Source organism: Leptopilina heterotoma, unplaced genomic scaffold (assembly GCF_015476425.1).
Source record: "Leptopilina heterotoma isolate Lh14 unplaced genomic scaffold, ASM1547642v1 Lhet_18, whole genome shotgun sequence".
In the NCBI taxonomy this organism is placed as follows: domain Eukaryota; kingdom Metazoa; phylum Arthropoda; class Insecta; order Hymenoptera; family Figitidae; genus Leptopilina; species Leptopilina heterotoma.
The window spans coordinates 1,801,564-1,815,733 of NW_025110896.1; the positions used below are offsets into that span (position 1 = coordinate 1,801,564).

Below are 14,170 nucleotides of genomic sequence, written 5' to 3' on the forward strand. Positions count from 1 at the left end.
CTTTCGACGATTTTTAATAAAATTTTTAAGAATAATTACATTTTCCAAGAAATTTGATTAAAATTGTTTTAAAAATAATTGAAATTCTGCAATAAGTTTTATTATTTATAAAAATTATTTAATTAATTCCTACAAAAATTTCCTATTTAAGAAAATAATTGAATTACTGTTAAGAAATTTAAAAAAAAAATTTTTTTAATTCAATTCCTGTGGAATTTTTATTACTTTTGAAAATAATTGAATTTTTGTAAAGAATTTTATTAAAATATTTTTTTAAACAATTGAAATCTTTTGAAAAATTTTATTAAAATAGTAGATATTAAAAATCATTGAATTGAGGAAAAATTTTGAAAATAATTGAACTTTTGACAAGAATTTTATTTTAATTTTCGAAAATAATTGAATTTCAAAGAAGAATTTTATTCTTCATAAAAATAATTGAAGTTTCGAAGAGAATTTTAAAAAAAATTTTAACAAAAATGAATTCCTGTGAAGAATTTTATTACTTTTGAAAATAATTGAAATTTTTATAAATATTTTACTAAAATTTTTGAAAATAATTGAATTTTAGCGAGGAATTTTGCTATTTATAAAAAAAATTGAATTCTTGACCACTTTTAAAAAACAATTTTAGAACAGAATTGAATTCTGCTAATAATTTTATTATATTTAATGGAAATAATTGAATTTTGTAAAAAATATTATTAAAATACCTAAAAATAATTGAATTTTTGGAAAAATTCTGTTTTGTTATGAAGATAATTGAATTGTTTCGAAAAATTTTAATAAAATTCTTAGGAATAATTACATTATTCGAGAAATTCGATTAAAATTGTATTAAAAATAATTGAAATTCTGCGATGAGTTTTACTATTTATGAAAATAATTAAATTCCTAAAAAGAATTATATTATTTATAAAAATAATTGAATTATATTGCGAAGAAATTTATAAAAAATTTTAAAATAATTGAATTTCTGTGGAATTTTTAATATTTTATGAAAATAATAGATATTAAAAATCATTAAACTGAGGAAAATTTTTGAAAATAATTGAATTTTAGAGAAGAACTTTATTCTTTATGAAAATTATTGAAATTTTGACAAGAATTTTTAAAAATTTTTGAACATAATTAATTAATTATTGGATCAAATACTTTTTAATTGACTCAGATAAAAAACTTACTTATGATTCAAGTAAATATTTATCTTAATCAAGTAATCAGTTATTTGAATCAAATAATTTTTGTTTCTATTTAATAATAATAGCAATAATAGCAATAATAATAAAAATAGCAATAAAAATAATAAAAATTGAAAAAGAAAAAAAATATTTGAAGAAAATAATGTTTAATTTAGATCACAATTGACTAATTTTGGAGATAATCATAGTGTATGGGAATCAATTGCTCGTTGAGAGAAAGAGTTTGATCGTTTAGATTGCAATGAAGTTATTGCCTCGCATGCTGTTTTGCTCTCCTTCTCTCTCGAGCTAATAATGATTGTTCTTGAGCGACTGTAGGGATCTGTCGTCTTGTGCTTAATTGGCTGCCTCACTGCCATCAGTACGTTTGTCAAACCGCGCCGGTTACGATCCAGCCACTAAAATTCCACTCGAATGGCAAAAAGCAAAAAAGAGAATAAAAATAAGAAAGAAAAAGAAAAAAGAGTAGTCAAGAAATACCTTTTTCTTACACGCCAAACAATTTTGATCAGAGTCCTCATAATTAATTTAATTAATTAAATTCATTAAGATGATGTACCCTGTCCATCCCCTGCGCTCCAAGTCATACTACAAATATTTCTTTGTCCTCTTATCTTTACCAACTCTTTCTTTATTCCTCTCTTCCCTTCATTCTGTTCTTCTTCTTCTTCTTCTTTTTATTGATATCTTTTTGTGTTATTATTACTTTTATTATTGCTACTGTAATTATTATAATTATATTATAATGTAATAAAAAATAAATAATAAATAAAATAAATAATTATATTATATTATAATTACTATCATTACTATTATTGTCATTATTTTTATTAATGCTATATTATTTATTCTCTTTATTATTAATTATTAATTAACTACAATAATCTTCGTATTCTTTTATATTTTCTGTTTGTCCATACTTTGAAGTTATTTTTTGTGTATGCTTTTGCTTTTTTTCTTTGAAAAATATTGTGTGACAAATCGAAAAAAGCAGGTATTTTTTCATGATTTATAATAAAATAATATTTGTAATTAAAAATTAGAAAATTTAAAAAAATTATGAGTAACAAATATAAAATATACTCATTTTGTTTATTGTATGCTTTTTCAATGACAAATTTTGTTTGCCTTATCTAAATTATGCAAATTTTTCTTCTTTTTATTTAACAAAAATATTAGAAAATTTTTCATTGTTAAAAAATTATGGTTATGAAATAGGAAATATTCCCATTTTATGCATAATTTTTATTTCTCAACAACAATATTGTTCACAAACTCATTCTTTTGGGAAAAAAAGCATTACATAATTCCGTTTCTTAATATTTTTGAAGAAAATTCTCAATTATCATAAGGAAATAATTTGCATTATTTCTATTTCTTAATTACCATTGTTTTAATAAAATTCAAAGTTTTTTTAAAAATAAAGAAAAAAATGTTTATAAATTTCAATTTATCGATTACAAATTTTAATTGAAAATTTATAAATTTTTAGAAAATAAAGGAAAAAATTTTACTGTAAAATATGTTGAGTTACATTTATTTACGAATTTCTTTAATTGTAAAATTATTCAAAAACATCAATAACTTCTTTTCTAAATAAATATTTAATTATTATATTATTTTTCCATTTTAACTAAAATTCATTTTGAAATCAATTTTTATTAGAAAACTCTGAATTCCATTACTTAAATACAAAAATAAATAATTTATTTCAAAGAATTTTAAGACAGCTTTTAAGAATAATTATATTTTTCGAGGAATTCGATTAAAATTGTATTAAAAATAATTGAAAATAATTTATTTAATTCCTGAAAAAATTTTCTATTTAAAAAAATAATTGAATTATTGCAAAGGATTTTAAAAAAAATTTTAATTCAATTCCTGTGAAATTTTTATTATTTTTAAAAATAATTGAAATTTTGTCAAGAATTTTATTCAAATTTTTGAAAATAAATTGAAATAGAAAAGAATTTTATTAAAATTTTCAGAAATAATTGAATTTCTGTGAAGAATTTTATTACTTTTGAAAATAATTGAAATTTTTATAAAAATTTTATTTAAATATTTGAAAATAATTGAATTTTGGCGAAGAATGTTAATAAAATTTTCGAAAATAATTGAATTTCAGAGAAGAACTTTATTCTTTATTAAAATAATTGAAATTTTGACGAGAATTTAAAAATATTTTTGAACATAATTAAATTTCTGTGAAGAATTTTATTACTTTTGAAAATAGTTGAATTTTGGCGAAGAAATTTATTAAAATTTTCAAAAATAATTGAATTTCTGTGAAGAATTATATTACTTTTGAAAATAATTTAAATTCTTATGAAAATTTTATTAAAATAATTGAATTTTGGCGAAGAATTTTATTAAAATTTTTGAAAATAATTGAATTTCAGAAAAAAACTTTATTCTTTATAAAAATAATTGAAATTTTTACTAGAATTTAAAAAAATTTTTGAACAGAATTGAATTTTTGTGAAGAATTTTATTATTTTTGAAAATAATTGAAATTTTTCTTGACTTTTTAAAAAAATAATTGAATTTTTGGAAGAATTCTGTTTTGCTGTGAAGATAATAATTCGATTAAAATTGTATTAAAAATAATTGAAATTTTGCGATGAGTTTTATTAGTTATGAAAATAATGGAATTATTCCGACACCAAAATTGAGAATTTTCTTATGAATTCTAAAAATTTAATTTTTTTTAGTACTTTTAATAAAAATTCCTGACTTTTCCCTGAATTCCCTTTGTCAGAATATATAATTATTATAGTTATAATAATATTAAAACTGTATTCCAATTTATATTTTATTTTTATGAAAAAAAATTTAAACGAAAAAATTTGTGCTATTCATTATTTATAAAATTTCTAATTTTATTTAGAAAAGTGAGTAAGAAGTTAGCCGCGCGAATATTATTGCTAGTAAAATCATAAAATAAATGATAACATAAAAGAAAATATGTTTACATTTTTAAAAATAATTCTTCTCTCCCTTTTTCTTTCAACTCTCCGTATATAAAAATTGCTAAGTAATAAAAATTTAAAACCAATATGAATGTAAAAACAAAATCATCAACTCTTCTTCTTTTTCTCCTTCGTCTTCTTCTTCTTCTTCTGCTTCTCCGTCTTCGTAAGTGGCTGTTTGATAGATCTTTCAACTCATTTAGAAACAGAAAAAAAACCCTCTATGTATGTATATTGATTAAAGAGCCTCTCGTTAGCAATAATTTGTCAAAAAAAAAATTCACCGCAGTTTATTTTAAACGATTTTGTTACTTCAATGAAGAACCAAAAAAAAACTCCCCTTCAAGAAAAGTGCACTAATATTTAAATATACAAAAAAATAAAGTTAAATTCTTGAAAAACTTTAAGTTTGATAAAAAAAAAATTTCCTTTTTTTTCCTCTCTGAGGAAAATACCGATAGAAAAGAGCTTCGCGTACGGAATCCCGAGTTAATGAATTCACCAAGTTTATTACCTGTCGTATAACAAGAGTTGCAAATTGTGTGAGAGAGTTCAAAAATGTTGCCTCGACAAGAAATTTGCCGCGCGAACGCTTTGGTTATACATATACAAGCGCAAAAGAGAAGAAGAACTTAAGACCTTATAACTGTAGTGAAGAAAGTATATGTATATATAGAGTTATGCTTTTCGTTAAAGTTCCAAGTAATTTTCTTTCCGTAAAACTTGATGAGAAGGAGAACCTCTGTTATATATAAATATATATAGCTCTCTCCTTAGCCCTATAACTATGAAAAGAGAGGTAAGAGTTCGCTAATGCAAGTCTTGCTTCGCAATAGCTCAATAAAGAATTACACGGGGCAAGTCGGGAAGCTATTACCGTTGCTTGCTTTCAAAGTGATTATAATTTTATAAACGAGAATTGGGTGTATAAGGGTTATAATGAAATTCATACACGTGCAAATTTTCTTATGAAAAAACCTTTTTTTTTATTTCTCCTATACTTCTTTCCAAATAGCGATTATTTTCGCTATCTTTTTTTTACAACAAAAAAAACTGACTAAAGAGCCAAAATACAATAGACAGCCAGAAATTATTTACATCGAGTTTATATTATAAGCGCTAGTTTTCTTTTCACGCATATTTCTATTATTGTAATTTTTTTTCCTTTCTATCATTACAATTTTTTTATTTACAAAAAGTAGATGTACATTATTTACAACGAATTTCTTATATTCTAATAAGCGTCGAGCGGCTGTCAATGTGACAGTCGAGGAAAAAAAAGTCTTAGGAACGAGATTATTCACGACTCAACGTGTTTTTTTTGCTCTCGCGCACAAATCTCGATTTTACGCCACTACTAAAAATTATTTATTTACAGATACATTATTATATTAGTCTCGTTAAAAATATTACACCGACACTTATTTTTTTCAGTCATTGATGATCAATTCGAAATTAATAATTTCAAATTATTCACAGTATTCACAATAAAATTATATGGATTTTTATATTTACAATAAGCTGAGTTCGTTCCATTGAATGGATTTAGAAAAAAAAATTGTCGTCTGTAGTGCACAAAATTTTTTAGAAAGACTATATAATATACATAGTCAAGTGTGCACTGTGGAATCCATAAACCACGTTTATTAAATCCCGTTAGGAATAATGTTGCATTTCGAACCAGCCGAATGACACATTATCAACCTTTGAAATCACGCTCACAATATTATACAGTTTCTATGACTGTCGACTGTTAATGCCTCGCTCATTTTGTTATCAAACTATATAACTACAAAACTTGATCATTCACCCGTAAAGGTTATAACCCAGATCTTTTCTTTACTAATGTACGCCGAGAAAAATTTACGATCATGTTGGGAGAGTTTGAAAATCAACTTGAAATCAAGAGAAAAATAAAATTCTTATCGAGGAGAAGAAAATTCTTTGTCAAATAAGTGAGTTTGGTATTTAATGTGCGTGTGAGAAAGGAAAAAAAAGAAAATGCTATCGTAATGACTATTTTTCTCGGCGCTCACGTCAATAAACTCCAAATAAATCCAAGCGAGAAAAGCACTCAATAAATAATGACTCTTTTTGTTGAAATTTTTACGTCGAATAAATAAGAACTTTTAAATACAGTTTTTCCTATTGTTATTTTCTCGCTAAAAAAAAAACCTGACTCAATTACCTGATGTTTCTTAATAATTCCATAATTTTAACTGTTTAATTTCGAAAAACAATTCATAAGTAAATTTTAAGAGCTTTAATCAAAATTTCCAAAATTAAATTCATTCTGATCAAAAGTCGGGTTGAAAAATACTTGATCAGAATGAATAAAAAAAAAAAATTAATAAAAAAAGAAAGTTATATTCAAGTACTGAGCCAAGTTTTTCTTTCATACAATCGTCAGACACTAACATCGACTCTTTATTGCATTTCTCAAAAAAATTTGCACATAAAATTTTCCCCATATATATGTCTTCGAAAAATAAAAAAAAATTGTCGAAATTTCTCTCCGACAAAAATGGGAATTGATTTCGTAGAAAAGACAAAAAAAAAGAAGAAAAAAAAAATGGCACGATATTTGACTACATAATTTTGTGAAGCAATTCTATCATTCATTCTCGTACTCATACATACTCACACATGGACTTGTTTTTTTTTCGTCGAACATTTTTTTTTTTTTATTCTAATCTTGAATAGTCTCGTCCTTTTTCTTTCTTTTATCACAGTTACAACCATCCTGACAGAAAAAGTTTCTCGTTAAAAATAGAAATTTAAGACAATAAAGCACTCACATTACGATCTATAGACTATAAATTTGGTAATCATTTCCCGTAACATGATGTCATTATAAATTGGTTAGAAATTTATGCGAACCAGGTAGAATTTCAAATGTTTTTTTTCGGGAAAAAAGAATTTATAGGTGTCGAAAATTAATTCTTTGAATAAACCGGCAAAATAAAATTGTATATATTTATCTTTTTTTTGGATTTAGTCAAATGAATTAATTTTTGACTCACAATATTTACCGAATGTGGTTTATTACCCCGCAGAGGAAACAGAAAAAACGAGAAAGGCGAAAAATCTTTAAATCTATGCTGAATTAATTTCATTAATCAAAAGATTGTTTGCTAGAAGATCGTTTTCAGTTCAATAATTAAATACTCATATACGAAAATCGTATCTCTAGCGAATGAATCCTTTTTCGTAAATCAAAAATTATTTTGCAAATTGAACTTTTCCCCTAATGGTAAAAGCAATTCTTTTACCATTAGGGGAATTTTTTTTTTAAACCTTTTGCAAAATATTTTCCTATTTTCAAGAAGAACCTTTTTTCGGATTTCAATTTTCCAAGACAAAAGTTGTGGTAAAATTCCTTTTCAATAAGATATCTTTTCCCCTTTTTTAGAAAGCGAATTATAAACAAAAGATTTCAATATCACGTAGTCTAAAATTTACTCAAAGCTTTTCAGTTATATGTGTATATATATCCAAAGTTTCGTGGAAGGGCTAGAGAGAAAGAGATCTTGTTGAAAAGCAATTCCACTTTCGAGAAAGAAAATTAATGAGGAAATTACATTCTCATTTTGTTCTCCGGTCCTCCGCGTGCGCGCGCTCGGTAGCGTTGAAACAATAATGCATTGTACAAACTGCTAAAGCCTCTGTGAGCGAACATTAATTCATTCAGTCAAGTGTGCATTTACGTTTGAGTGAAACAACCAAAATTTCGCCCCAAAAAAAAAGAATGAAAGAAAACACACGGCCAACGCATTATTGTCTCGAGAATTGTGAAAATAACAAAATAAATTTTACCCAAGAGAATATTTTTTTAGTTTACGAACAAAAAAACCTTTAACTCCTTCTTTGGTTGTATCAAGCAAACAAAAATTGTTTTAAAAAAACTCTTGCTAACATTCCATTTTACATTCTCGATTTTTTCTTTTAATAATTTATATAATTTAAGATTTACAATTTAATTGAAAGTTTATAACTACTGTGAAATTAATTTAGAATTAATTTCAAGTGTTTGTTTTCAATTTTTTGAGATTTGGAAAAAATTAGAATTTAGAAAAAGGGGGAATTAGACGAAATAAGTACGAGGATTCATTGGGACTGAAGAATTACCAAATGAGGGCGACGTGAGTACCGGAAGTTCAGGAATGGTGCTGTAGAGATGACTGCCTCGGGATGAGAGGCTGGGTGGACGTTGAACATTGCTACCGTGCAATGCGCCATAATCACTGTTGATGTGATGCTGATGTTCAGCACCGCTGTCCTCGTCCTCGGTTCTACTAGACGCAGAACTCATGTACGTCGACTGGGTGGGTGTTGGTGTTGGGGCATGAATCGGTACCAGAAGGTTGTTGACCGGTTTTGTCCACGCGTCCGCAGCGAGAGGAGCGGCCGTGTAACGAGCCGGGATGCGATTCCTTTCAGACGTTCCATTTTTGCTCTCCCGCCTCTTGTCAGCTGAATCCGGCATTGCGTATCGCAACTTCTCCCAAAACCTCTTCTCACCCCAAACAATCACTGTGCAAGTCTGCAGGAGTAGTTGCAATTCCGGATCACGCAGTGGAGCTTCCGTTGCCAGGAGAATGATGATCCTCCTCCGCCTCGAAGCCGGTCGGATGTTCTCCAATGCGGTGTGAAGAGCCGTGCGGAATTCGATATTCTGCCACTCCTTTGTCAAAAATACTGGCGAAAATGCGATGATAATTCGCCGAGCAGCTGCCGCCGCTGACGGAAGTGTCTCCTGCGTTCTCGACGGCGGTAAATCCCGCCAATGCAAACAGAGAGCAAGTCCCGATTGTTCCAATTCAGCCGCCAGATAACGTGACACGAAATCCTCATCCCTCTCGCTGTAGATGAAGTAGCCGTCATAGAGCCTGTCCCTCTCCTCCTCGGGTGGTGTCGCCACTTTTCCCAACCTCAGACCATATCTTGCATGTGCCCAAAGTCTCACGTCCTGACGGAAAGCAAAAGCCAGGGCAACAAAAAGACAAACAGCAATCACCATGACTAGAGCACCAGCCAAAAGGGGTACGAAATTCCCCCCAACTAATGGTCCCTCCTGAATCCCATGAGTCACCGCCTCTGTAGATGGATCACCACAACGTCTCAATGCCTCCGCCAACGTCTCCGCACCATCCTTACAATACATTTTCTCCGGATCGCCCTTATGTAGCGCCAGCCATCTGCGCAATCGTGCAGCGTTGCCACAATCGCAACTCCACGTGTTGCCCTCCAGTGATACCGCCGCTCCATGTCCAGCGTCAGTTAAAGCATCCCACGGTCTAAAGTCCACAATTCTATTGTTATCCAACTTGAGCAATTCAAGATTCTTCATATTATTAAAAGTCGCATTGTCCACCATCGCAATAGCATTATGGTCCAAGTACAGCTCCGACATACGTTCCAACTGATTAAATTCACTTCCCTTAAGTTCACGCAAAGCATTACTCTCAAGATGCAACACTTTCAGCATCTCAACACCATTGAATGTCTTATTATGAATCGACGATATTCCACTATTATTCAAATACAACACCTCCAAATGACGTTTCCCAATGAAAACGTGATTACCCAAATCACCAAAATCATTTCCATCGAGATAAATTTCAGTCGCGTCCATCGGTATTCTATCGGGCACAAATCGATAACCGGCATTCGAACAATCGACAACGTTACTCGACCAACTGTGATCGTGATAACAGGAGCAATTATCCGGACATGTCATTTCACAATCACACGCATCGAAATCACAACAATGACACAATTCGAAGCAATGCGCCTCGTAACGGCAGACAAAATCCTTTGACTTCAGGGACAATAACGGTCGCCGTGGTGATGCACGTACGTGAACCATTTCACAAGTAACAGAATCAAGATCCATCACACGTGGATGCTGTCGTAATCTTGCCATTTCGTTTATCCGTGGCAACCACTCCATACTACAATCACACAAAATTGGATTATTTCCAATGTAAAACGACGGCACCTGTCGATCTGCTGGTATTATCTGCAACTCAAGTGCACCAACTTCCAAATGCTGTATCTCATTACCATAAAGTACGACCTTATCCAAATTACTCTTCTCCAAAAACGTACCCGCCGTAATTTTATGAATCTTATTATTATTCAAAAATAACGTCTCAACACTATTCGGCACATTAATATCCGATATTTCTGTAATCAAATTAAAACTCGCGTCCAACATTTTTATTTGCAAATTATCCTGACGTGCATAATAATTGCCGAGTTTATTTATCTGATTTGTGTGCATGTCCAACCATGTCAAACTCGACGGCACATCACTGTAATCAAACCAAAGTAATTTATTGTCCGATATATTTAACCACACTAAAGATGAGAGTCCAGCGAAAACACCGCGAATTTCCGTTAGTTGGTTACTATCCAATCTAATAGCGCGCATCACTGTATTTTTGGCAAACGCATCCGGCTCCACGTGACGAATCATATTACTCGCGAGATTTAAGACCTGAAGGGATGGTAATGAAGCGAATGCAGAACGCGAAATGTTCTCTAATTTATTGTCCACTAAACGTAATCCATAAAGTTCATTTAATCCCACAAAGGACTCGTTATCGATCCTAGACACGCGGTTGTTGCCGAGATCAAGGGTCTTCAACGACTGTAATTCTCTCACTGCTTCCGGCACATCCGACAGTGCATTTCCGCTCAACGACAAGTCTTGTAGTTTGCTTAAATTTTTAAAAGCATGTCCCTCAATTCCCCTTATTCGATTGTCATCAAGGAATAATTGTTCTAAACTCGAGAGACCCACAGAATGCGATGCGTCGAATGTGAATATTTTATTGTGTGACAATGTCAATGAGCGTAAATTAACAAGCGATGAAAAACACTTACTGGCTAGTGTTTCAATCACATTATGCTCGAGTTTCAGTACTTGAAGATTACGCAAACCCTTAAAAACGTGAACGTCAATCTTTGTCAATGAATTGTAGGACAAATCAAGAAAGACTAGATGCGTAAGACGGGAGAAAGTGTCACGATTAACCCAATGACTTGTCAATTTATTATTACTCAAATCAAGTGACTGTAGTTGCTCCAAATTCTCCAATAGACCCGGTGCTAATACAGTGAGGGAATTATTGCTCAACACAATTTCCCTCAAGTCCTTTGTCCATGAGAATAAATCCGGCGGTAGGGCAACTAAATTATTACTCGACATATTCAATGATTTGAGATTTATCATTCCACTTAATGCATTATCACCAACTGATGCAATTTTATTATTCTGTAATTTCAATACAGTTAAATTGCGAAGACTATTTAGTGAATTGTCAGGCAAGGCACTGATGTCATTTCGACTTAAATCCAATGTTTTCAAACGTAACGGACACGATGATTCCCAATCGGAGAAGCCGAGCGATGGTATATCCTGTAACTTGTTGCTCGTGAGATTTAAACTGACGAGGTTTCGCGTGGGACAAAACAACTCGGGTGGTAATGTCCATATATTATTTTCAGCAAGATCTAACCTCTCGAGATCCAATAGTCCCTGTAATGCATCACGATTAATATCAAGTGTTGTCGCTGACCATTCACTATTATGCGTTCTTATCTCGAGAATTCGTAATTTGTGACTCGATGCAAATGCGCCTCCAGGTAGATAGCGTATTTTACAATGTTCCATACGAAGTTTCTCTAAACGTGAAAGTGGAGCCAAAAAGCCTCGCGGTTCATCACTCATTTGACTCTCAAAGAACAATGCCTCATTGCATTCTAATTGTAATGACGTAATGGAATCCGATTGTGCCGAGGAAAGATTTCCAACTAGAGCTGGTGCATTAGCGATTGTCCTCAAACGACAAACGAGTGTTCGCTCTTTTCCCTCTTTCTGCCAAGTGCAACCTCTTGGCGCCTCCAAACTGCTTATACTGCGGCCAGCAACAATTCCCACACACATCACCACCAGCAACACTATTCGTCCAAGATCCATTTTTACGTGATCTTTTGATCATTGAACCAAAAGAAATTTTTTTAAAAATCGCCGAGCGAAAAAGAAAAAAAATCTTGTCACGCGTACATTGTCACTGTCGTTCTTTTCTACTCTCCACTTTTTTGAATTAGAATATTAATTCTAATCTCTCACCAATCAAATCACTAAAATTTGTTAATAACACTATATGGGAATATTCTTTGAAACACGACACAATCACTGATATCCTTTTTTTTTGACTTAATAAATAAAACACGAAATAACACTGAAAATATTTTTCCAAAAAAATCCTTTTAATCGTTGATACTTAGAAAAAAAATCCAATGTAATTTTTTAAGCGCGTGTTGTTAATCGGAGGGAGAAGTTGTTGAACACAACATTCCTCCACGAGCTTCGGAGAGCAACTGACTAAAGACTGACTCAACGTTCGACTAGTCGGCGATGCTGGGGTTTTGAATTCAAGCCGACGGTCATGCTCCCTGCATGACTGGCAGCAATTCTCTCTCTCTCTCTCTCTACTCCCTACTTTTTCCTTGTTGCTTGTATTCTCTCCCGACTCTCTCCCTCATCGTTTCAAAATCCCTACCGTCACAAATTATACTCCCGCCACCAGCAACTGAGAGTCGATTCCCACTCCAAACTAGTCTGAACTAGTCGCCGGGCCAGTACGCCCACGAATGCCAGAATGCATACTGCCTGTCACAGCAGCGAACTAAACACGGACCTGCATGTCCTTATTTTATATATGTGTGTGTAACCCTCTTAATGTAGGTTTAGGATCGACCAACTTTGAATATTTTCATTCATATTTATTGTTATAATGAGATATGTGTATATTTAAATTTCAGTTTGATTTTAAGTTTGGAATTTACTTGAATTATTTAGATTTTTCTCTAAAGAAATTAAGAATTCATCAAATTCAGAATTTGGTGAACTTCAATTTGGAATTTACAAATTTTACTGTAAAGGCAAAATTCTTTAGTTCCTTCAGTTAAAATTTTTGCTTTTATAGGGAAACTTATCTCCATTCTAAATAAATTATAAGCAAAATTCTTTAGTTGCTTCAGTTAAAATTTTTGCTTTTATAGGGAAACTTATCGCCATTCCAAATAAATTTTTTTAGTTAGCTAAACTTCAGAAATCGATGAAGATTATATTATTTTTGGTTTTCTTGAACTTAAATTCAGATTTCAATGAGCTTTAATTCAAAGTTAATTGAATTTTAATTTCAAGCCCATTAAACTTAAATTCAAATTTTACTTGAAGTAAAATTCAGGTTTTAATGAATTTATTGTTTAAATGTTAATGAACTTAAGTTGTACCAGAAATACTGCAATTTAAAATTCATCTTAACTTAAATTAAAATTCCATTTGAACTTATATTCGAATTGCCTTTCATTTAGATTTTATTTGAACTTAAATACAGATTTCATAAAACTTACATTCCGATATTATTAAACATCAATTCTGATTGCATGAAACTTAAGTTTAAATTGTATAGCTTAACTTGAATTCAAATTGTACTTGAACTTTAATTTAAATTATTTTTGAACTTTTAAATTGTATTTGAATTAAAATTTATTAAACTGCAGTTAAAATCTTATTGAACTCAAATTCAGATTTTACTGAATTTAAATTTTCCAACTGAATGCAGATTTTATAAAACTTAATAATTTCAGATTTTATTATTGAATTTGAATTCAGATTTAATTGAACTTGAATTTAATTTGCACTTAAACTAATTTTGATTTAATTGAATTTTAGTTGAAATTCCATTGAACTTAATTCCAAATGCCACTTAAACTTCAATTCAAATTTTATTTAAAGATGTTTTTCCAAGTCTAAAAAGTGTTCTGTAATAATAATTAAAATCCGTAACTTTAAACGTTTCAGCTTTAAAGTACAGAAAAAATTTTTATTTTTGGTATTTAATGGGTCAGACTTCAAGTATTTTTTGAAAAACGGCATTTTAAACGTAACGGATACTTTAAGTGTATCAAATTTTTTTT

The 14,170-nt window shown here is 30.2% G+C and overlaps 1 protein-coding gene and 1 long non-coding RNA gene across 2 annotated transcripts in view; both read right to left on the minus strand.

The window, feature by feature from the left end:
- The window catches only part of LOC122499906, a 116,069-nt gene that overhangs the window by 36,522 nt on the left and 65,377 nt on the right, over positions 1-14,170 (minus strand). The gene's annotated exons all lie outside the window — the stretch shown is intronic.
- On the minus strand, positions 5,136-12,651 carry LOC122499896 (toll-like receptor Tollo). The gene has a single exon (XM_043608473.1). It carries the CDS (start codon positions 12,159-12,161, stop codon positions 8,259-8,261), a length of 3,903 nt encoding a protein of 1,300 aa, XP_043464408.1. The 5' UTR covers positions 12,162-12,651; the 3' UTR covers positions 5,136-8,258.

Coding starts and splice junctions, on each gene's coding strand:
- LOC122499896 (XM_043608473.1), bottom strand. CDS start 12,161: ATGGATCTTGGACGAATAGTGTTGCTGGTGGTGATGTGTGTGGGAATT.